Source organism: Dipodomys merriami, unplaced genomic scaffold (genome assembly GCF_024711535.1).
Source record: "Dipodomys merriami isolate MVZ:Mamm:240054 unplaced genomic scaffold, mDipMer1.0.p SCAF_14, whole genome shotgun sequence".
Lineage (NCBI taxonomy): Eukaryota > Metazoa > Chordata > Mammalia > Rodentia > Heteromyidae > Dipodomys > Dipodomys merriami.
Window position 1 is genome coordinate 27113888 of NW_027202715.1, and position 24712 is coordinate 27138599.

Below are 24712 nucleotides of genomic sequence, written 5' to 3' on the forward strand. Positions count from 1 at the left end.
GACTTGGAGAAACACCATTGACAAGTCATCTTTTAGGTAATGTCTTGATGAAGGAGCAAGGCATTTCTTGGCCCTGGAAAGAACCCTCTAAAACCGCAAACAGCTGTGGGGCAGAACCAGTCCCACTGGCTGAGACCATGGGCAGAGGTTTTTCAGATTTTAAAATAGGAGTTGAACACTTGTACTCACCTGAGATTGCAAGCAGCATTTTTCTCCTGGCACCGAAAGTAGTGATTCCTAGCTCCTTCAGATCTTGATCTGTGAGAGTGAGGAACGTCTGAAGATCAATCTGCAGATAGAAACATATAATCTGTAGCCTTACATATTTTCTTCATCAGGGTAGGATCGATACATTATTACATCCCTTTGTTAATTATGCTCTGCCTACTCGCAAAACCTAATGGTATTGGCACAAACCTGCAGGACAAGAATTAGGAAATAAAGATGGTAAAATGACTTACTCTAAGCCAGTGACTTATGATTGCAAGCAACATAACAACTGAGCTCTGAGCATCCTGGCAGCTAATGCAAAAAGAGAAACAGAAATATAATACCATTTTTTAATGAAACGATAAAAAGTAAATATCTAACCAGGAAAAAGAAAAAAAACTCTTAGCTTTAGATTCTGGATTGATTAAATATATCTTTATAAGAAGAAACTAGGGGCTAGGAAGGTGGCTAAGTGGTAGAGCGCTTGCCTTGCATGCCTGAGGCCCTGGGTTTGATTCCTCAGAACCACAGAAGCAAAAAGAAAAAAAGCCCGAAGTGGCGCTGTGGCTCAAGTGGTAGAGCGCTAGCCATAAGCTGAAAAGCTGAGGGACAGCGCCCAGGCCCAGAGTTCAGGCCCCACGACTGGACCCCCCCCCAAAAAAAGAAGAAGAAACTAAAATGAATGTGGTCTTTTATTTTATGTGAAATTAGTACCATTGCTAGAATACTTCCTCCATCTACAGTTTGACTCAACTCAGAAGAATAACTCTGAAAATGGCAGAAAAAAGTACTGGTAGAACAGTATGGAAATATTCCTTGGCATCAGAAATAAAGCATAAAGGGGGAAAACAACCTAAGCACCCAACTCTTCCTTTTAAGACAGTGAGGAAGACAAGAAAAGCAACAGAATTCAAATCCTAAGAAAGGTGGTCCAAACTCTACTAGCTCACTTAGGACTAGCCTACATCCTTAGGACCTGAACCTTGCAGGGTTCTGTGAGCCCCAACTATGACTGTGAGTATAAATGAGCATGCTTACCACAGGGTTACATCATTGGGATCTATCATTAGAAATAGCACATAGTGATATAGTATCAGTGAGCACTGCTAATAAATCTCCAGAATGCTTATAGTAAATTCAATATCATGAGGTGATTTAATAAGGAATTCTTGTTAAACATATCTGAATTTTAGAAAATATCAAATTTTAACCTGCCATAAACAAATATACCTTTCATTGAACTATACTGAACATGATTTTTTGTACAATTTTTATTGTAAAAATACTGTACAGAGGGGTTACAGTTACATGAGCAAGGTAATGAGTATATTGCCTATCGAGCATTTGAACATGAGTTTTGAGGTCACATCCAGATTCTTACAAAAATCTTAAGGCATTGGGCTGGGAAGGTGGCTCAGTGGTAGAGTGCTTGCCTTGCATGCATGAGGCCCTGGGTTCAATTCCTCAGCACCACATAAACAAAAAGAAAAAAGCCAGAAGTGGCGCTGTGGCTCAAGTGGTAGAGCGCTAGCCTTGAGCTGAAGAGCTGAGGGACAGCGCCCAGGCCCAGAGTTCAGGCCCCACAACCGGACCCTACCCCGGACCCTCCCCCCCCCAAAAAAAAATACTTAAGGCAATTACTTATCACAATTCTACAACTGTTTTTAGAAACTCTATTCAATGAAATACTAGTTCTCTAAATTTACCCTCTCAAAGTCAAGTCATAAATGTTCTGGGTGTCAAAGACCAACTGTTAGGACCACTCAGCTCTGCTTTCACACCTCAAAAGCAGATACAGATATTCTATAAACAAATGGGGTGCCATGTCCCAGTAAAGTCTACTGACAAAAATCCAGTAGCAAGCCTGCTGACCCATGGTTAATACAGTCTGAGGCAGACCCTCTGTTGCTATCGATTCCCAAGTGTTCTTTCTTCTTGAGTAAGGGGCAGCTATAATAAATCTATTTCAATTCTTCCAATAGGAAATACAGATAGCATCAAATCCAGAAATCTTCAAGTAACATTCCATCCATGTTTGGGAAAGTTGGAGTATCTCTGCTCTTGTGTTTCCCAGTCAACTGCCTTCACAGAGAACAAGATTCCGCAGTGCTTTAATATGATCTAATTAGTGTTCATTTAACTGAAAATTTTCTAACTTGGAGCAAAGAAAATACGTTCAATTTTATAAAATCCAACATGCACATGACAAACCTATTTCAGCGTAACCAGCAATAATGTTCCATAATTAATCAAGCATGAATGACACACCGAATTTATGATACATGTGCCAAATGAGAATCTTGAATTCTTTGTTGACAGACATATCTAAGAATTTCTAACTTTGTCAGATGTTCCCTAACATGGCATTAGCACCAGCTTGGATGATGTCTTGATTTGGGAAAGAGATATACTAACAGTACTTTCGGATGCATTAGGATGGCCCTAGTGACAGCAGTTCTAGAACCATGCTTTGACCTATTTTCTTCATGCCAATGAAAAACAGGCCATGGCTCATCTGTCTGATCAAAATCCAGTATAGTAGTTATGCAGAGGACATCCTAGGTCTGTTTCAGTTTGGTCAAAACCAAACTAGCAAATTAATAAATATATGAACATTTAAAACACATATTCTGCAGTGATATGAGTAGTAGACAGTGACACTTACTTTGGCTGTTGCTATTTACTCCTAAGTGCCATGAATAAAGGTAACAGACCCAGGAATGTAGGGAGCTATGAATCAATACACCAGTTAGGCCTTTTTAAAGCTAAATTGGTGATGGGTAGATATGGCATATTTTTGCAAACATAATAGTCTACATTTCTGCTTTCCTTTGTTTACTAATGGCACTAAATAAATGAGAAATGAGCTGACATTTTCCTAGCAAAAACAAAGCTATGAGACATGAAGAAATGCTCAGGAAGAGCCCCGTCAGAGGTCAATGAGTGATTTCCTTCTAGAGGTCATCTTCCATGCCACCACAACAAAAACACCCAGGAAAATACAGAATGACCAACCTCTTGTTGCTGGAAGACATCTGTGTATTTGCCCAGGCCAAGTTTGCTGAAAAGCTCAGGGAGGTCAGAGCCTTTGAAAGAGCTGTTCAAGTTACAGCCATTGCTTCCTGTCAGCGAAGAAATGCAGTCCATGTAATTGCTACTGCTGAGATAGTGTTCCGCTGCAAGGCAAAGCAGAGACAGGCTGCAAGTGTCAATGCCCAAAGAGAACACAGTTTAATTAAAAGTTTTAATCACCCAAATCTTTCAGATTTCACTGTTCAGCTGAACAGAGCAGTAGCTGTAGAAATACAGCAATCCTTTACTGAAATATTGGCTTTTCATTAAGGAAATGCTGGTTATTGCTTTCAGGGAGACTCCTGCCATTTAAAATTTACACTTGGGAGGCAGAAATTCGGCAACGGTGCCTCTGTAGTTAATAATCACTCATCATATTCTCCCCTCAACGTGCTGAAGCATTTGCTCTTCACAGCTTATTTGATGTGAATTAAATGAGAATTGGAAGAAGGATTCCTAGGACACAATAAAGTATGGAAAGTTATTACAAGTCCAGGGATCCTTTTGGATGGGAAGATGGCTCTTTGTCTCCACCCTTGTACTTTCCTTCAGTCAAAGGGAATTGCAAGATATTGTAACATATAAATCTCATTCCCTAGGAAAACATAACTAAACAAATTCATCAAATGGAGTGCTTCTAAAATTAGGAGTAGCTGGGTGCCAGTGACTTACACCTGTAATCCTAGCTACTCAGGAGGCTGAGATCCGAGGACTGCAGTTCAAAGCCAGCCCAGACATGAAAGTCTGTGAAACACTTATCTCCAATAAACCACCAGAAAACCAGAACTGGTGCTGTGGCTCAAGTGGTAGAATGCTAGTCTTGAGCTGAAGAGATGAGGGATAGCATTCAGGCCAAGAGTTCAAGCCCCATGACCAACCAAATAAATAAATAAAATAAATAAATAAATAAATAAATAAATAAGTAAATAAATTTAGGAGTAATATATGAAGTGATAAGAAGGATGCTGGGTTTAAATTACAACAGAAATTAAACTGCCTGCTTTGGCTCTACAAATGATTTAGCAGGCAGCAGTTGCAACAGACTGGTTCACTGACCAAGTTATGACCAACAAACCATGCAAAGTACCTCACCAAACACACAAACAGGTTGCATTGGAAATTCTAGTGGAGCTGTGCAGCTGGCCCTTCCTATCTCTCCTAACCAACACTGGCTCTCAACTCCATAGGAAGTTTGCAGTCTTAAAACAAGGATATACCTTCAGAAGGAATTCCTAGAGAAGAAAGAAGAGGAAGATACTCACCTTCACTCAGATCCATCTGATCTACTCTAGGGCCTGATCAGCTAAATCTTGCTTACAATGCTTTTGGCACCATTAGTCACTTTGACCTTCCAATTGACAAGTACTTTACAAACATCAAATGGAAGAAATTTCTGTAATGTTTCTTTTTTCTCTTAAAAACAGATGTCTTATGTCTTTAGGGAGAGTGAGAAGAAAAAAGGGCTCAGAACAAACCCAAAATATCCCTCAGGCTAAAATATTACAAGACATGCCACTATTTAAGGGTGAAGCAGAACTCCCCTCAAAAGGATAGGTCAGGGCTGTGAAGATGGCTCATTGGTAGAGTGCTTGCCTTGCATGCATGAAGCCCTGGGTTCGATTCCTCAGCACCACATAAGCAAAAAGAAAAAAGCCAGAAGTGGCACTGTGGCTCAAGTGGTAGAGCACTAGCCTTGAGCTGAAGAGCTGAGGGACAGCGCCCAGGCCCAGAGTTCAGGCCCCACTACCAGACCCCCCCCCCAAAAAAAAGAATAGGTCAAAGATTTGTCAATGTCAAGCAAAACAGTGGGAAGAGCACGCAAGAGCAACCAGGACTTGAGAATGTGAAGTCACTGGCAGTCTGACCATGCGATTTATTCTCCAAATAATAAACTTATTTGGGATGGGTATATATGGAAAGCTACTCAAAACTACACATGAACAAATGTTATAAACAAGGATGCCCAGGGAAAATGGGAGGAATATAGAGAGACAGAGAGAGAGGGAGACAGCGAGACACACAGAGAGCGAGAGAGAGACCTTGACAAAATTATTATCTAAGTAAGCACAAGACTCTGAGTTCAAACCCCAATATTACCATGAAAAATAATATAAAACCATGCTGTTCAACACAGGAACTACTGCCCACATGTAGCTACTGAGCATCTGAAATAACATTAGTGGTAACTAAAATGTTCTATCAGCATAAAATACACTGCAGATCTTGAAGACTTTGTACAAAGTATCCAATTAATAGAAAAATGTGAGGTCACCAATACTCCTCCAACTCTTCAATGAAATTGAAAGAGAAAGCTCAATACCGAACACATTCTATGAAGCCATCATAACCCTCATCCCAAAACCAGGCAGGGAGTCATCAAAGAAAGAGAACTATAGACCCATTTCTTTGATGAACATTGATGCAAAACTTAACAAAATTTTGGCCAATCGACTTCAACAATTCATCCAAAAAATCATACACCATGATCAAACAGGATTCATTTCAGGGATGCAAAGCTGGTTCAATATACGCATATCAATTAATATTATTCATCACATCAACAGGAGCAAGAATAAGAACCACATGGTTATCTCAATAGATGCAGAAAAAGCATTTGACAAGATCCAACACCCCTTTATGATGAAGGTTCTGGAAAAATTAGGAATCCATGGATCATTCCTCAATACAATAAAGGCTGTATATGACAAACCTACAGCCAGCATTATACTCAATGGTGAAAAACTAAAGCCATTTCCTCTTAACTCAGGAACAAGACAAGGATGCCCACTCTCTCCACTTCTCTTCAATCTAGTATTAGAATGCCTAGCTACAGCAATAAGACAAGATGCAGACATAAAGGGGATCCAAATAGGGAAAGAAGAAATAAAACTCTCCCTCTTTGCAGATGACATGATTTTGTATTTAAAGAATCCCATAGACTCCACTCCCAAATTACTCAAGCTGATTCAAAACTTTGGCAAAGTAGCAGGTTATAAAATTAACCCCCAAAAATCAATGGCTTTTCTATATGCCAACAATGAGAAAAGTGTGGCTGAAATTAGGAAAGCAACTCCATTTGTAATAGCCCCACAAAAAATAAAATACCTAGGAATTAACTTAACCAAAGAAGTGAAGGACCTCTATGATGAAAACTTTAAAATTTTGAAAAAGGAAATCAACACAGAACTTAAAAAATGGCAAAACCTCCCATGCTCCTGGATTGGCAAGATTAACATCGTGAAAATGGCAATACTTCCCAAGGCTATCTACAAATTCAACGCGATACCTATCAAAATTCCACCCTCATTCTTCAAGGAAATAGAAGAGGCAATCCAAAAATTCATATGGAACAATAAAAGACCCCGAATAGCAAAAACGCTCCTCAACGGAAAGAACACTGCTGGAGGAATATCAATACCAAATTTCAAACTCTACTATAAAGCCATAGTAATCAAAACAGCTTGGTATTGGCATAAGAACAGACCTCAGGACCAATGGAATAGAATTGAAAACCCAGAAATGAACCTAAAGACCTATAGACATCTAATCTTCGATAAGGGAGCTAAAAAAATAGAATGGAAGAAAGACAGCCTCTTCAGTAAATGGTGCTGGCAAAATTGGTTAACTACATGTAGAAAACTAAAGCTAGATCCTTATATATCACCCTGCACCAGAATCAACTCCAAATGGATCAAAGACCTTGAACTCAAAGCAGACACTCTGAAAACATTACAGGATGGAATAGGAGAAACCTTAGGTCTCCTTGGCTCAGGCCGAAATTTTCTGAATAGAGACCCGGAAGCACAACAAATCAAAGAAAGGTTGGACAAATGGGATTGCATAAAGTTGCAGAGCTTCTGCAGGGCAAATGAGATAGCTAGCAAGATCAATAGAAAGCCCACCGATTGGGAGAAGATCTTTACTAGCCATACAACGGACAAGGGTCTCATATCTAAAATATACTTGGAACTCAAAAAATTAAACCACCCAACAACAAATCCTCAAAGAAACAACTGCCCAATAAATAAGTGGGTGAAAGACTTAAAGAGAAGCTTCTCTGAAGAAGAAAGAAGGATGGCCAATAGACACATGAAGAAATGTTCAACATCCCTAGCCAGAAAAGAAATGCAAATCAAAACAACATTGAGATATCACCTCACTCCAGTTAGAACAGCAAATATCAAGAACTCTAACAACAACAGATGCTGGAGGGGATGTGGACAGAAAGGAACCTTACTTCATTGTTGGTGGGAATGTAAACTTGTTCAACCACTTTGGAAAGCAGTATGGAGGTTCCTCAAAAGACTTCACATAGATCTCCCCGATGATCCAGCAATCCCACTTTTGGGCATTTACCCAAATGTTTACAAACAAGACCACACTAAAGCTACCAGCACAACAATGTTTATTGCAGCATTATTTACCATAGCTAAGATATGGAACCAACCCAGATGCCCCTCAGTAGATGAATGGATCAAGAAAATGTGGTATATATACACAATGGAATTCTATGCCTCCATCAGAAAGAATGACATTTCCCCATTTGTTAGGAAATGGAAAGGTTTGGAAAAAATTATATTAAGTGAAGTAAGCCAGGCCCAAAGAAGCATAGGTCCCATGGTTTCCCTTATTTGCAATATCTAGTATAGGTATGAGTCAAGCGGAAAAGGTCAGATAATGTGATGTTAGGAAAATGAACCCTTAAATATGTATTTTAATGTTTTCGCTTCTTTCATGCATGTATTTCTAACACATTTATAAGATTATTTCTTTGTTGCTTTGTATGTCCCTCCCCCACAGTGTAACCCCCGCTTTCACTATATTTGATGTCAGTATAACATGTGGAGGAGATGGGGACAAACAAGTCGTTTAAGGATTCAGGTGGACCTGTTGCAACAATGAGAAGTACAAAATGTCATGTCAAAACCAACTTTAGAATGTCGGTGTGGGGGGGGAGGGGGGTATAATTGGGTGGGGGGAGGGGGGAGGCTGGGAAGGGAGGTGAAGGGTAAACAAAGGAGGAGGCTGCAATGCTTGGTAAGAAATGTATGCATTATCCTGCCCATGTAATTGTAGCCCCTCTGTACAGTATGTTCTCAAATAAAATAAAATAAAATTAAAAAAAAAAAAGAAAAATGTGAGGTCTAATGAGATGAATTAAATATAATAGTAAAAATTTGAAGAACAAATGTTTAATAGAAAATATCCTAAGTGGTAATGATTATAATGAACAAAAAGTTTCCTTACATTTTTAAACTACCAATAGTTTCTATATACTGTTATAAACTTCTACACTCTTAGAAGATCTGATGAGAGTCAAACAACTGCGCTTTCCTAATTATTCATCTTAACCCTAAACTTCAGCTACAGAGTAATTATGCAATGTTACATGAAGGGAAAGGAGATAAAGATGAGAGGGGAGAGGCACAAAACCAAGTGATATCTGGCTAAAGACCAAAGACTATTTATAGCTCCAGACCAGTTTCTAACACCAGCCAGAAAACAGGAAGTGTATTATAGACAGTACACTCATCAATAAAAGAGTTGACCATTCCTTCTTAATTAGCCTTGGCCAACACCAGGATTGGTCTTTTCAAGCCAAATTCCTGACATGGCCAAGTGTCCACCGGGCTTATCGAGATTAACTTTCTACAAATACTCATAGCTACATGTTCCAGAATAACAATATGTCAATTGTTGTCTATTATTCATGTGGCCAAGAAGTGTGAGTGCTGTTACAGATAAAACACAATCCTGCTGAGTCTCAGCCATATTTGCCTGCACTTTAAAGTGGCTTTATTTTCTGTTTATGCTAATTCAGCTATATTGGGTCAAGCTAAAAGATCAAATTCTGCTCTTTGCTTTTGGTACCCCAAACCCTGGACAGTCTGTCCCCAATCACCTGAGATGTGAACCTGATACAATTCTTCTTCATTACTTTTTTATGTATTTATCTTTTCCTCATCACCTACTGTCTATGTGTATACTGCTCATTCATTTCATAAGCCTATACGCAGCACCCTCTGCTGGAGGTCCCACAATTCTGCAAGGTACCTGGGAAATGACAAAGTACACCCTAACAACACCTAGCATATAGGCACTCAATAAATTGAGCATTAAATAAATATGGCCCCCAAATTTAAAGCACTCAAATTCTACTGTGAAAGACAGATATACAAATGAATAATTACATTTCAGGCAACAATGCTAGAGTAGGCACTTGGACAAAAATACAATAAGAAGAGATAATTCAGTGGCTGGCTTCCCTGGGAGAAAAAGGGAAAGGATACACCAGCACTTGAAATCTCAGAACCAGTCATTCTCACCAAATAAATCAAACCAACTCAAGCCAAATAAACACATTCTCTATTGACTATGCCTAACAAGTAGAAACAAAAGCCAAAGCTCACTTGATTTGTTTTGTTTGCGCTTGGGACTGCCTATAGAAGCTGCAAATTCACTATGACTTGTGGGTCCTATTCCATTTCGGTCTCGCCAGTTGTCAGATTCGCTTCCGCTTCCCAAGTGCTCACGACTGTTGGACCGTGAGAGGGATATTGATGAACCCTGTAAACAACAAATGCAGATAATATTTAATAAAGTTGGTTTGCCAGGGTAGAAGGAGAAATGAATCCAAATGACACCATCTATTTATTTGCATTGCTAACCCTCATACCTGAGTCTCAAAAGACCTGGTCCCACTATCTATCGCTTTGTTCCTCCAGCAGCTAAGGATACACAGTAGTGTATGTGAAGTCCTTTCCCATCATTATGAGAAGCTTTGCGTAAGAAACTCAGCAGAGCTCTGGGAGTCCCCAGTGCAAAGAATCCTTCCGCTAAAGTTTGGGAAAATGGTGGCTGGAACTCATCCATTTTCTGGAACCACAAAGCAGATCTTCTACCTGGCACAACCGAGAGTCTTTGCTTTGTTTCACACAGGGAGGATAAATGGGATGAGGTGAAGGAAACCCCACACTTTGCAAAGCATCAAACTTGACAAGGACAGATAAGACAGATCTGGCATTGACTTTGTGTTTCCCATCCCCAAACAAGTACACCACCTCCCCAACAAATGACAGATCCTTAGAACCGTTCTCCAAAATTGAAATAAGAGCAATCATTTCAAGAATTGCCACCATTTATTCATTCCTTTAATCACAGTTACAAGGCACACTGTCTTTGTATTACAGTATCAAAGTCAAGCTCAGAGTTTCAAAGACTGATATTCATTAAGTAATCCCAAGAAAATTCTTTAGTGTTCACGTTAATAAAGGTATTTGACTCCCTCACAACCACAGTTGCCTTTAGACACGCCCATCTTTGACGTCAGGACACTAATCACCAGGTTTTTCATCTATTTTTTTCTGTATCCTCTACAGCATCTTCCTCTTCTTTTCCATTCTAAATGTCCAATTATAACGGGGCTTAATCCTCAGATCCTTTTCTCTGGTTTTTACCTTTCAAACAAGGTGAAACCTCTTTTCAAAGTTACTGAGAGCAGAACTCCCAGATTTCCACCTCTGAATTTGATTTCTCCATTGAAATTCTGAATCACAGAGCTGCTAATCTGATACCACCATTGTAGGAACTGATAAGCATTTAAAACTTAGTATCTTGAAAGTGAGTCACTGATTACCCATCCCTAGTAACTACTTCAATACTTTTTTTCTCAGAAATCCTATATCACAACAAGTGAAGCTATTATTCAGCCAAAATTTGAAGGGCCATTCTTGAGTCTTCCATCGCTTAATACATGTTGTCCATCACAGAATTCTGAAAATTCTTTTAAGTAGACCCCAGAATACAAAATTCCCCCCCTCTCCCTAGCTGCCTTCATAACAACCATTCTGAGGCTACTCTTGCTGGCCCTCCTCATTGTCTGCTACATATAAAACAAGATTGAGTTTTAAAAATGCAAATTAGAACAAACTGTACCTCTGTGTAAAGTCTTGCAATGTGGGTGCTTCCATTGTACTCTGACCAGGGGTCCAGGTACTCCAAAACTAAGCATAATAATTTCTCCATAATTTTCACTATCATGGGCTGAGGCATTCCAGAACAGGCCTTTTTCCAAACTCATCTTTAATACTTCACTATCCTATCTACCTTCAAGAATTTACTAGCTAAATCTGATTTGGGGATAATCATAGCAGTTGTTCCTTTAACACTCTTTCCCAAGAGCTTCACAAGGTTGGCCCTTTATAATCACCCAGGGTTTAAGGTTCAAACATCCCTTGATCACAGGGTCGTCTTTGTGGCTGCACAGTCTAAAGCATCTTGTTTCATGTTTATCAGGGAACTTCATTACCTACTGCCATCTTATTGCTCTGTGTTTCTCTATATCTACCAGAAAGGAAGCTCTGTTCTGAAAAAAGACACAGTACCTAGCAGAAGCACTGAGTTGCTTTGTGCTTCATATATATTAAAAAGTCTATGTCTAAAATCGTGTGTGTGTGTGTGTGTGTGTGTGTGTGTGTGTGTGTGTGTGTGTGTGTGTGTGTGTGTGTGTACCACAACACCTCTATGTATAGTGTCAGTTAAGTCAAATAACTTTATCAGACCCATTTCTGGAAATACTAAATAAAACATTGTCTTGTGTTACTAATGTTTACTAACCATTCTAAACTCTCCACTGAGAAGCTCACTTCCACAATGATAATCAATACCCTCATTACTTAATACTGGGGGAGTTGAAAATCATCTAATTACCCAGTGTAAGTTTTTATTTGCTTTAGAGAAATGGGACCATTATTTAGCTTTCAAGAGATGGGTGGCAAAAAGAAAAGGAAAAATCCCAACCTCGTTTATCTCTCTATTGATGACAGAGACTTCAGTTCAACGGAAGCTTTGGTTTGACATTGGAACTTGGAAATGCTTGCTTCTTATTTAAAGAACTCTTTAGAACTAACTACTACTGCTGAAAAATGGAAAAAACAGCTCCAGTCTAGATTCTCCTTAATACTGAACACAGAGCTCAAAGCATCAAATTCTTGCCCATGGGGGAGTCTACTGCCCAATCGTACTGCTTTTTTTTTGGGGGGGGGGTCTGGTCGTGGGGCCTGAACTCTGGGCCTGGGCGCTGTCCCCTCAGCTCTTCAGCTCAAGGCTAGTGCTCTACCACTTGAACCATAGAGCCACTTCCGGTGTTTGTTTTTTTTTTTTTTGCTTATGTGGTGCTGAAGAATCGAACCCAGGGCCTCAGGCATGCAAGGCAAGCGCTCTACCACTGAGCCACCTTCCCAGCCCTTGTACTGCTTCTTAAGAGATCTGTGGGGGTGTTTCCAAGCACTCTACAATTTCAAAAGATAGTATTATAAATAAAGATGTTTTTCGACATAATGACTTGTACAGCTCATTGTTGCAATGGGTCCACCTGTATCCCTATTTAAACGATTTGTTTTTTACCTTGCCCTCTACAAATTATACCAACATCAAATACAGTGAGATCAGGGGTTATACTGTGAGGGAGGTACATTCAAAGCAACAAAGAAATCATCTTATAAATATGTTAGAAACAATCCCATGAAAGAAAAAACAACTTTGGTCGGGGGGGTGGAGGGTAGGGGGGAGGGGGGCGGGGAGATGGGAAGGGATGGAAAGGAGAAACAAAGGAGGAGGCAACAATGCTTCATAAGAAATGTACTCATCATCTTGCCCATGTAATTGTAACCCCTCTGTATGGTATTTTCACAATAAAAAAATCAGTATTATCATGGAAAAATAAATAAAGATGTTATTTCCCTTTTACAAGTTGTCTCTCTACTGTTTCCCAAGTCCTTCCACCCTCACTTACTACCCTGGTTTTACTGTTGCTATAGCAAAGCAAAGAAAAAGGCAGGCTGTAACTGCTGCAGAAGACCAGATTGTGCCATGTGAGGAGCCCTTTCATGCCCTTTCACTAGAGTCAAAATACACAAGAAATAATCGGACTCCCAAGGAGAATGCAGAACATCATTCCTACAGAAAGCTAGGTACTATCTTTCTTTCAGCAGTACTTAAAGGGCCGGTGAAGAAAGGCAGATTAAATGGTGCACACTTAAACTCCAGTCTAGCTAATTACACTCTTCCTCTCCCTCACTGACAGACACCAGCCATGATGGTAAGCAGACTAGCTCAAAACAACCACAGCAACAGGAGCTGCGGGCTCCCGATGGTTCTGCCACCAGGACAAAGTCCTCTATCTGACACAGGCAAAAGAAAGCAGAAGAGTGGGACTTATGTGCTCCCCCACCTTTTCTGTCATGCTTTAGTGTTACATCATTTTACATCAGTGTTTCCTGAACTGCTCTTCCTCCTTCCCTCCCTGATGAATTTGGCTCTGAAGAAGATCCTAGGCCTATGCCCTAAGTTGTCTAAGTGAGTCTCAGGTCCACAGAAACACAGCCATGTGGCTGGCTATGCAGGTGACATAGCACCTCTGGCTAGGTACCTCTCAAGATTAAATCATTAGGAACGTAAATGAAGGCAATGAGTTCAAGTCGCTCCTCTGACATTTACTGACCATGACCTTGAGGAAGAAAGACACTTCTCCATCTGGGACTCACTTCCCCTACAGGAAAATTTATTCAGTTTGTAGAGATTGAATACACTTGTAAATGATAACATATCTTATAAGCCACAAAGAACGGCATTGTTCAAGTACTAATGGGAAAGTATTTCTTTAGATGCAAAATGCATAAATAACTATGTTCAATTATTACAACAAGGAGCATTCCTGCATACTGTAGTCTTGTCTTTCATCAGACCACTGGTTATTTTGGACAAGGTTCTCCAGGGGGAGCAATCTAGCTGCTTGGTATTACTATGAGTTTACTGGGCTCCATGATGAGCACTGAATGACCTCTTGCATGTGTTCCTCAGTTCACCAGAAAGAGCACACAGGTTCAGAGGAGTGAAGACTCGCCAAAGCCACACACCTGCTCAACAGGGGTTATCAGAGCCCATCGCCCCTGTACTGGCGTGGAAATCACTTTAAACTAAGGGCAGAACTCCCCCATGGTATAACCTTTGCTTTCACTGTATGTGATGTTGGTATAATTTGTGGAGGGGAAGGGGAAAAACAAATCGTTTAAATAGGGATACAGGTGGACCCATTCCAACAATGACATGTACAAGTCGCTATATCGAAAAACGAACTTTACAACTTTAGCGGGGGAAGGGGGGGAGATGGGAAGGGATGGGTAGGGGAAACAAAGGTGGAGGCAAAAATGCTTGATAAGAAATATACTCATTATCTTGCCCATGTAATTGTAACCCCTCTATACGGTATTTTCACAATAAAAAAATGCGAGATTGATATTAGCTTAGTAATAAAGGATTTTTAGAATGTGAAAAAAGAGCAGAACTGAACAAGAATTCCTAAGAATAAATAATGTACCTCTGAAATTATAGAAACACTGCACAAAGCAAGAATGAGTGAGCTGACCAACTGTGAGGTGCATGGATTGAGAGGTCTCTACAGATGGAGAGAGATGCTTATTTTCTCCCAGAGCTCTACGTGCAGGCAGAGAGTGCCTCCTACAGCCTCCAAGTGTTTCAGAAGGCTTCCCCAAGTTTTTGCTAGGGAGGTCATTTCAGTCTCTAAATACAGTCTGCCAGGTAGCTTACTGCCGTTCTGACAAGGGAATCCATAGAGGACAATTCTTTCTACGATCTCAATAGGATTTTCTTTTTCACTTGCTCAGAGACAAAGGAACGAAGCCCTCAGAATGGTTGTTTTTGCCTTTCATCAACACTCCCATGTATTAGAAAGAAAGTGGGTGGAGAAGAAAAGGTCAACCTACGAATGGTAGTTATTACACAAACAATTCTGAATCCCTTCACCAGCTTACAGTGCCTGGTAGAACACTGTGGTTCTTGGATTAAGCATTTCCACCTACACTTAGGTAGGTAGTCTCTCAGAATTGTGTCTATGCAGGTTCGCTCTCTAGCCCCACCCCCACTGCAGACCGCTTATGGCCCAAATTTGATACTGTCATATGGAAACAGCGTGAGTCACGTGGAGCCTGGATGAAGAGGATGGAATTCTGCACCCCTCCTCCCTGGGCTAAGAATGCCAGTTTCCCAGTCTCACCCTGTGCTGTGCAGCCAACATCTGGGAAACATAAAAATTTTGGAGTTCTTGTTTGAGAAACTTCCTGCTGTGTTCTTGGCATATTTGAAAATACTGAATTTTTAACTCATATCTAAAGATCTGTTTTGTTTGAGTATTTGCCTTCTTCTCCTATTGTGGCATTGCCAGTGATACTTTGGGACAAAAGGACTCTTTATGTATACATTTGCATGAAATGTGACATCTGTCTTTTGCTTAATCTTTTCTTAGTCTGGGACAATCCTCCCCCCCCCACACTTAGCCAATCTTACATTTTCTTAGCAGCAGACCCATAACTTCGAGAAAAGAGATAAAAAGGCATAATATATAAGATGACATCAATTTTATAAGATGTTTATGAGAACAGAAGTAAAAGCAAGTCATCCTTAATGATTTTTCCCTATGTCTACAAAGAAAAGGAACTGGAGCCCTTAGCCTGTGCTCTGGCTGAAAGAGCAGAGGAAGATGAGGAGAGAATGAATACAAACCTCATACGTGGTTGTCATTGTGGGCTTATAGGACACATGGTTGGCTCTTCTCAGCTCCTTGATGGTTTCAGCTGGCATGGATTTGGAAAACCCTAGGCCACTCCAGGTATTTGTAGGTGTTCTGACTTCTGTCACCACTGGTTTCTTCAACATAGCTTCAGAAGAAAGAACGTAAAATAAATGCTTGAAAATTTTAATGTAATTGTTACAATATTGATGACATAATCCTGTTATCCTAGTTACCTAGGAGACAGAGATTAGAAGATTGTGATTCAAGACTAGCCCAGGAAAAATTCAGAAACTGACCCCCCAAAAAACAGGCTTGGAGGCTGGGTGCTGGCAATTCATGTCTATAATCCTAGCAACTCAAGAAGCTGAGATGGGAACGACTGAGACTCAAAGCCAGCCCAAGAAGAAAAGCCTGTGAGACTGTTTCTAAAATAACCAGCACAAAGCTGTGCTGTGAGGCCCTGAATTCAAGGACTGTCAAAGGAAGAAAAAGACTGCTTGGTGTGATGGCATGCCTCTATAAGGAGGCAAAAACAGAAAGATCATCATCTTAGTCCAATCTGGGTAAAAACATAAGATTCTATCTGACAAAAAAAAAAGGCCAATAAAAAAGTGGGATCATGGATCAAGTGGTATAGCACTTGTCCAAAAAGTATGAGCTGAGTTCAAGCCTCAGTTACACACACACACACACCATAAAAAGGAGAAATATTGATGATGATGAATGTGGTTACTATAAAATTGAAATTATAACTAGATAGATGTTATTTATTAATATAAGATGCCTAGAAATTTTTTAGTAAATAAATGTACTTAAAAATAGATACTATCGGCTCGGGAGGTGGCTCAGTGGTAGAGTGCTTGCCTTGCATGCATGAGGCTCTGGGTTCGATTCCTCAGCACCACATAAACAGAAAAAGCCAGAAGTGGCACTGTGGCTCAAGTGGTAGAGTGCTAGCCTTGAGCTGAAGAGCTGAGGGGCAGCACCCAGGCCCAGAGTTCAAGCCCCAAGACTGACAAAAAAAAAAATAGATACTATGTGATTCTGTAATTGATCTAATGCTAATTTATTTAACAAAGTACTTTCAACCTTAACAGAATTTTCACAACTTGAACCTAAACACTTTGACTTTCTTTTTATGAGCATTCTACTTTTCCATTTACCATGAATACTTGAAGATGCTTGTAAGTATAGAGAAAAACTCAATGTATAAATCGTAAGTATATCATTTACCTTTGGTTGCCAATAGCTTCTTTTGTTCATAGTCAAATGCCTGAAAATGAGAGAAAACATCTTTATTTCCTGTGTCTCCAAATGTTACACCAATACTTTATGGTTAGAGACCAATGGATTTAACTAGGTCCCATTATTTCCTGAAATATTATGCTAAGCTCTGTATCCTAATATGGCAGAAATGTGATGAACATATGATAAATTAAGCAAGCTTTGAAAATTGCTCAGAACAATAACTATTTCCTACTTAAAGACATCTCAATGAAGAGAGAATTTTTCCTTCAATAAGAAAAATAAATTCCTATAGACAAAAACATTTCCCATACCAGAACCACTATATGTTAAAGTAGAATGCACAGTCTAATGAGAATCATAGCAAGTTTCAGAATAATACGTTACCAAAATGCTATTAGGTATCTACTGTCCTTCTTTCTGTCTCAAAATCTCCCTTCATTTACATATAAGCATAACCTGAAGTAATATAATGTTAAGAGTATCTTTAGATGTTATTAGCCTAACTGGCATAGTCTTTGTTTTGAAATATGGTAGAATGTATCCTTAAACTATAATAACATTAGCATATGCACCAACATTAAACTTAGTTACCTTTTATTGGCTAGGACTAGGAGAGCACCATACATTCATTTCAATAACATTCAATGAGTATGGTGGGTCATGACTATGCAGGAACCAAGAGAAAGCTTTCAGAAGAAAGTAGTCAAGATACAGCTATATCTCAAATGACAACCTCACGTTTCTCCCTATTTAGGAGGTAGCCAAGTATTGATTTAAGGTCCTATCAGGAAGGACAACAACCAACTGGCAAAAGTTCTTTCACTCTTTTCCTAGGAAAAGTATGCATTATATATAATTCCCTGAGTTATTTATGGTCTAAAAGTACACACTTCAGAGAGAAATATACTGTCAGTAATAATTAGTCTAGGATGATAAAGGTAAACAGAGGGTTTTCTAAACAAACCAGAACATAAGACAACTCTAAAACGATGGCAATATTTCAGGAGAAATAGATAGTTTTAGATAACACTGACTAAATGATATTCATAAAATCCTAATCTAAAAGTTAAAGATCAGTGTTTAATTATCAATGCCCAAAAGTAAAGAATGGGGGGGGAAAAGCCAACATTGACTGTTTCAATGAATACTTATTGATTTCTTACTGGTGAAAGAGGGTGTACTGAGCTTTTTGGAAGAATACAATAATAAATACTCCATGGCTGGCCTTAAAGACATCAGAGCTAGGAGGCTGAGTAACAGAAATAACTATAAGACAAACTGGAACAGAACAGCATTAGTCAGGAGACAGATATGCTTTCAGCCACAGAAATCTGAGAAATCTCCAATCTTTCTCTTGATAAATCTCAAAGACTATTATTATTGACCTTTTAGTGATTTTTAGGAGTCAATTCACTATTAGCACACATACATGTATTTCCAATGAATAGAAAAGAAAATCAATATTTTCTTCCATCCTAAAAGAAACATGAAAATAGTCCATTGAACATATAAACCTGATACGAAACCAAAACCAAAAAACAAAACTGAAACCACAGATGAAGTGAACTACAAAAGGACAAAGAAAGAAATTGTTATTAGGAGAATGTTATTTTACATTAACTGAAAATAAACCCATTAGCTGGGCGCCAGTGGCTCATGCCTGTAATCCTAGCTACTCAGGAAGCTGAGATCTGAGGATTACAGTTCAAAGCCAGCCTGGGCAGGAAAGCCTGTGAAACTCTTATCTCCAATAGACCACCAGAAAACCGGAAGTGACTCTGTATCTCAAGTGGTAGAGTGCTAGCCTTGAGCTGAAGAACTGAGGGACAGCGCTCAGGCCCAGAGTTCAAGCCCCACAACAAAAGAAAAAAAAATCAGACAAAACCTAGTTAATGCCTTTAAAAAAGTAATTGACACATTATAAAGATCACAATTTTATTTTCCTAAAAACTCACTTTCAAATATTCAGCTGCAAAGGATTAAAACACAAGAAGGTCTCCATTGGAATTATAGTAATATAATTTAGTTTCATGAATTAATTTGATATTTCTATGACAGCTTTTGGTATCTAAGATTTTATGAAATGTTTTATCCTTTGTTTGGAGCTTAAGGAATGTCGGAGATAAATTTATTACAAAGTAGGTAAGTCTTCCGTGAAATTCTGTTATTGAAAGTTAAAGTGTATAAAGGAATCTCTAAAGACACAAAACAAAATCAACTCACATTGTCATCTATATGAAAATCAGATTTCTAGATTTCATGCTTAGGAATCTATTTTGAATAATTAACCTAATACTTTGAAAATGGATATAGAGAAAGCCCAGCTGAGAAAGTTGTTTGAATAATCATACAAATACGTGAGTAACAAAATCATCACTAATATTCTGCATCTACTTTCAAAGAACTAAAACTTCACATTATTTTCATAACCTATCTGAAAATTGTACCAAATTTATCATCACCATCGCAGACAGAGGAATATTAGATCTATTTATCCAAGTCTACGTCATGAAGCAGTAACACTCAGAAATACAGTCTCTCAATTTAGCCATACCATTTTCAAATAACAGAGGAATGTTATTTGCATAAGACATAGTGACATAATCATCCTACACCATTTTAATATGACATTTTAAAGAATCACCTTCATTTGAGCGAAATCCTACATTTTAAATGTTTATACCAAAACCAATTCCTAACTACTACATATATATGTAAATTTTATTTTGACCAGGGGTAAGAGGGAAGGCTAATTTCTACAGAACTGTTGAATACTCATTGAATTCTCCATGTCCTAACCCAACTACCTTGCCCGTGTGACTTTCCTATTTTGCCTCCATACCTGCATGTTGACATATGATGGCCGTGGGGCAAGGCGGGCTCGTTCAGAGTTTTGCTGGGCAGCTGCTGCTCTCTCTGCAGCTCGCTCACTCCCAGGAGCCTTTTTGTCAGCCAGAGGGCTTTCCGCAGCACTGAGTTCAGGGTCTGACAGCAACCTGTCAGCACTGCTATGAAAGAAAATTTGGAATTCAACACTTAACCCTGCACACACAGATGTATCGCACATTTCCTATGGACCGCATTAGCTATGCATGCCTACCCTCCTCATCTGTTCACATGTCTCTGCTCAATTTGTTTTCACAGCAACACCATGATATAGGTGCTACTGTCAGCACATTTGACAAATGAGGGGTTACCTTGACCAAAGTTACTCTAATGTAAATGGTAGAGCCAGAATTTGAAATCAAGCACTCTGACTCTGGGACAAAGCTTAAAATGATTTCATAATCGATACCAACAAACATTAGAATAATAATTTATATGATTATCTTGCACACAGAACACAGTGAAAAGGATGTATAAACAAGTTTTCCTATCTTTTGGGGTTTTTCAAATTGTTATTGTCAAGGTGATGTACAGAAGGGTTACAATTATTTAAGATTCTTTCCTATTCTTTCCTAGGTATCATTGTTCTTCATATACAAGACCTAAACAAATATTGAGGGAATCTGAGGGCATACAGATGAAAGAATTCATGTATGTGAAATGCATATAGTAGTAACAAATGAAGATAATAGATAAATAAGAAATATTCTTTAAAGCCTCTATTTGCAGGATGAGTAGACTTTCTAATAATAGACAGCATACCTGAATTATAACACAAGGTACATGCAGTATACATACATACATCTCAAGTTCAAGTCCAAATGAACTGTTAGGCACAAATAAAACAGGCATAAAAAGCAGCATCAATCAAGAGTGATTTGTCTATCTGTTCATAGTTTTACTCATTTGATTATTCAGTTGTATCAAAGGAATTCAGAGCAATTTAGAAAGAGACACTGGAATACAAAATGAAATCAATAAACTGCTTGATCACTGGGAATAAAGGGACATCCCAAGTTCCCTAGTGCCAAAGCTGGGTGAACAGCAACTTGGAGGAGGACCAGAAGAAAGGACAGAAGCAGACAGCGTAGACTACAGTGCTTTGTAAGCCACAACGTGACGTGATCAGAACCATATATATATATATATATATATTTTTAAATACTACAGCAAAATAGAGATGAAGCTGATGAGAAAATGTGGTAGGGAGACAACAATAGAGGCTTCAGATCAGTTCAGACAGGAGATGAGGAAATTAAGAACATACTCGATGATGAAAGGTAAGAGTGTATACTTCAAGTGCTTCCTTAGGTAGAAGAGAGCAAAACAGTATCTCTATCAGAAATAGTGAATGTCCAGCTTGTAGGCTATATAAAGCCTATGAAATCATTTCGTGGCTGGGATGACGCATATGCTTTTTGTCTGCTGCCCACAGCCATATGCCTGTATTTATCATTTTATATGACCCAGGAATGATATAAATATCCATATGGCTCTTGGCAGATGAAAAGTTCCCCACCCGACACCAATATTAAAGATCCATCATTTTGGGTGTGCCATGTAAAGAAAAACACAGATGAAACAAAATTGGGCAAAATGAGACCACTATTGTAAAGCAAACTGGTTTTTGGTAAGAGAGGGAGGAAGTAAGAATACATATACTAATCTTTTCATAAAGACACGATGAGGATATACAAGGAACAAATGAGACATTAAGGGAATGGATTGGATGAGGAGAGGTAAGAGAGAGAAGAGAGGAAATAGGAAAAAAAAAGGAAAAGAAGTGAAGCCAATACACTGAAAACTATACTACTCGAGGGAGTAGTTGTAATTGCACCCAGTACAATTTGTGGATTTCTAACTGGTATGATTTGAAATAGTCACAACACTATCAAGTACTTGTTAAAAGTTTGCAATGAACTGTCTTGGAAAAAGGTAGCCATAGTTTAAGAAAGAAATTCAAAGCCAAAGACAAAGAATTGTGGAACTTTTTCTAGCAGTAAAATTCAGAGAGTAAAAACTGCCCCTTAATGATTACTGAAGAACAGAGCGGAAGTTAACACGTCAGAGAAATATAGATGATTTAGAGGACATGGATACAAACCCAAACAACAGAGGGGGAAGAGATTACAACCTAGATAGGCTAGGGTGAAATGAGCAGATAGATATATGTGGGTATGTGTGTGTACACACACTGGTATTGGGTCTTGAACTCAGGGCCTAGTTGCTATCCCTTAGCTTTTAATATCAAGAATGGTTGGTACTCTACCACTCAAGATCCAGATGCATTTCTAACTTTTTATTTTTCTGTCAGTTATAGGGCTTGAACTCTGGGCCTGGGTACTGTCCCTCAGCTCTTCAGCTCAAGGCTAGCGCTCTACCACTTGAGCCATAGTGCCACTTCCAGTTTTCTGGTGGTTAATTAGAGATAAGACTTTCCCTGCCCAGGCTGGCTTTGAACCATGATCCTCAGATCTCAGCCTCCTGAGTAGCTAGGATTACAAGTGTGAAGCACAGGCATCTGGCTACTTCTAACTTTTTGCTGGGTTATTAGAGATAAGAATCTCATGGAATTTCCTGCCTGGGTTGACTTTAAACTGCAATCCTCAGATCTTAGTGCCCTGAGTCACTAGGATTATAGGCATAAGCAGCTGGTGTCCAGTTCTTCTTATTTAAAAAAAAAGATAATTAAGAAGAGAATTTTTTTAAAGCCTGCAAATGAGCACTTTACATGACTGGACCCAATAAGTACTAACCATTGAGATGAAAGTAAATTGAACCTGCTACATTTTTTCAAGGAATCAAGGTCTTAAGTGTGGTAATACCTACTGTAAGTGTGAGTTCTTTGTGCCTTGCAGTAGCTCTACTGTCTGTCTCTTGGCACAGGAAACTTTGGAAGGACCAATCATCTGTTTCAAGTCACCAGCATTCCCAGAATGTGAAGGACTTCGAGGCATGCCGACTTCAACAAAAGCATCATTACAACCTTCAGGGGAGAGGAAAAAAGGAGAAAAATCTAAATATCACTTCACAATTGACAATGATCTGCAAAGGCAAAAATTCAGAACCTACTCTACAAGACACTGTCAGCCTGACCCAGACTAAGGGCACTCAGCTGCAAAGAAGACAGAGACCTCACCCAGACTAAGGGCACTCAGCTGCAAAGAAGACAGAGACCTCACCAAATTCAGGTTGTCACAAAACCTCTGCTTGAAGAGAAGACCATTATGTCCAAGGGTACAGGGTTACAGAAAGATACTATACTTGGAGGGAGGTGAATACATCTTTAGATAGATAGATAGATAGATAGATAGATAGATAGAGAGAGAGAGAGAGAGAGAGAGAGAGAGAGAGAGAGAGAGAGAGAGAGAGAGAGAGAGAGAGAGAGAGAAACAGAGAGAGAGAGAGAGGGAGAGAGAGAGAGAGAGAGAGAGAGAGAGAGAGAGGGAGGGATTTAGAAAGTCAGTGCTTTTCTGTTATATAAATATGAATGCTTTCCTAGAGTAAGATCCAATGTTATGAGAATGTTCATGATTACTTGGTTGGCACTCTACCATTTGAGCCAAACCTCTAGTCCAGCATTTTTCTGGTTATTTTGGAGACAGAGTCTTACAGACTTTTTAACTTGGGCTAGCCCCAACCTTTCATCTCTGGATCTCAGTCTCCTGATATGGAGGATTACAGGCCTGAGCCACTGGCACCCAGCATGGAAAAGTGCTTTGTAGTGGACCTTTTCACCATGTGTGTTGGAATTTCATTGAAGACATTGTCCTTCCACACCCTTGAGGTAGGATGAGTCATGACTGGTCAGCGAACCAACTGAAAATCACTGCACAAACTACCCACAATTCCCCTTACCCAAGTTACAAACAAGAGCTGATGCACAAGAGGAGAGTTAATAGTTCCTGACCTTCTACAGGGTTTGACTTGGAAGAAGCCTGGTCAGTTCCAGTTGTCTGGATAGATGGATCACCATGATTTGCACTCAGCACTTTGTCTCCAAGTGATGAAGTGGATATTGTACCATATTTTATATTTGGAGACTGAAATTACAAAATGTAACATGCAAACATTAGTCATAACTACAATTGAGGGGTCATTTCTGGCAATGACTGAAACATGTTACAAGTAGCTTATGTCTCCTAAACTGTATAGATCACACCATTCGGTAGAAGGGCATTACCTGTGCATGTCCATTTAAAGAAGCAGAGATTTTTTTGCTTTCTGTCTGCATACTGTTGATATGGACATCGACAGGAGTCAAGCCAGGAGGGGGAGATGGAGCTGTGTGCCCATAGGTGGGTACTCCAGACAACAAAATATTGGTTAATGTGGCCTGGGCAGTAGATGGAATCATGAGGTGTGGTATGGCAGAGAAACCTGGGTAACATGTCATGAACACACATATTAGACAGGGAAAAACTCAGAAGAGACAACTGTTATTTTTAGTAACAATAAAAAATGGCATTACTGTTGAAGCAAATCCAGAATTCAACTTTGATATCTCTCTAGAGGTAAATGGGCTTAAAGGACTATAAAAACACAATTGAATGCTAGAATGAAACCCTTTCAACAATATTTAATCTAAATCCCCTGTGTTAGATGAGAAATCTAGTTAAATTAAGCTGTGCAGGATTAAGCAGAACCTGCATTTAAAAAAAGCAAAACAAAACTACCAGACCCATCACCTGTATGCACCTTGCTATT

The 24712-nt window shown here is 39.2% G+C and overlaps 1 protein-coding gene across 3 annotated transcripts in view; it reads right to left on the reverse strand.

The window, feature by feature from the left end:
* Window positions 1-24712, reverse strand: part of Bicc1 (BicC family RNA binding protein 1) — a 244488-nt gene that overhangs the window by 8166 nt on the left and 211610 nt on the right. For 2 of the 3 annotated variants that reach the window (XM_070021067.1, XM_070021070.1), the window contains exons 12-20: window positions 24189-24385; window positions 23916-24048; window positions 22835-22991; window positions 19962-20127; window positions 17105-17144; window positions 15862-16016; window positions 9693-9849; window positions 3226-3386; window positions 190-289 (exon numbers count right to left, since the gene is read on the reverse strand). In XM_070021067.1, the coding sequence (XP_069877168.1) occupies window positions 190-289; window positions 3226-3386; window positions 9693-9849; window positions 15862-16016; window positions 17105-17144; window positions 19962-20127; window positions 22835-22991; window positions 23916-24048; window positions 24189-24385 (1266 nt within the window). The remainder of the gene's footprint in view (window positions 1-189; window positions 290-3225; window positions 3387-9692; window positions 9850-15861; window positions 16017-17104; window positions 17145-19961; window positions 20128-22834; window positions 22992-23915; window positions 24049-24188; window positions 24386-24712) is intronic. The other variant, XM_070021069.1, reaches the window with a different exon arrangement.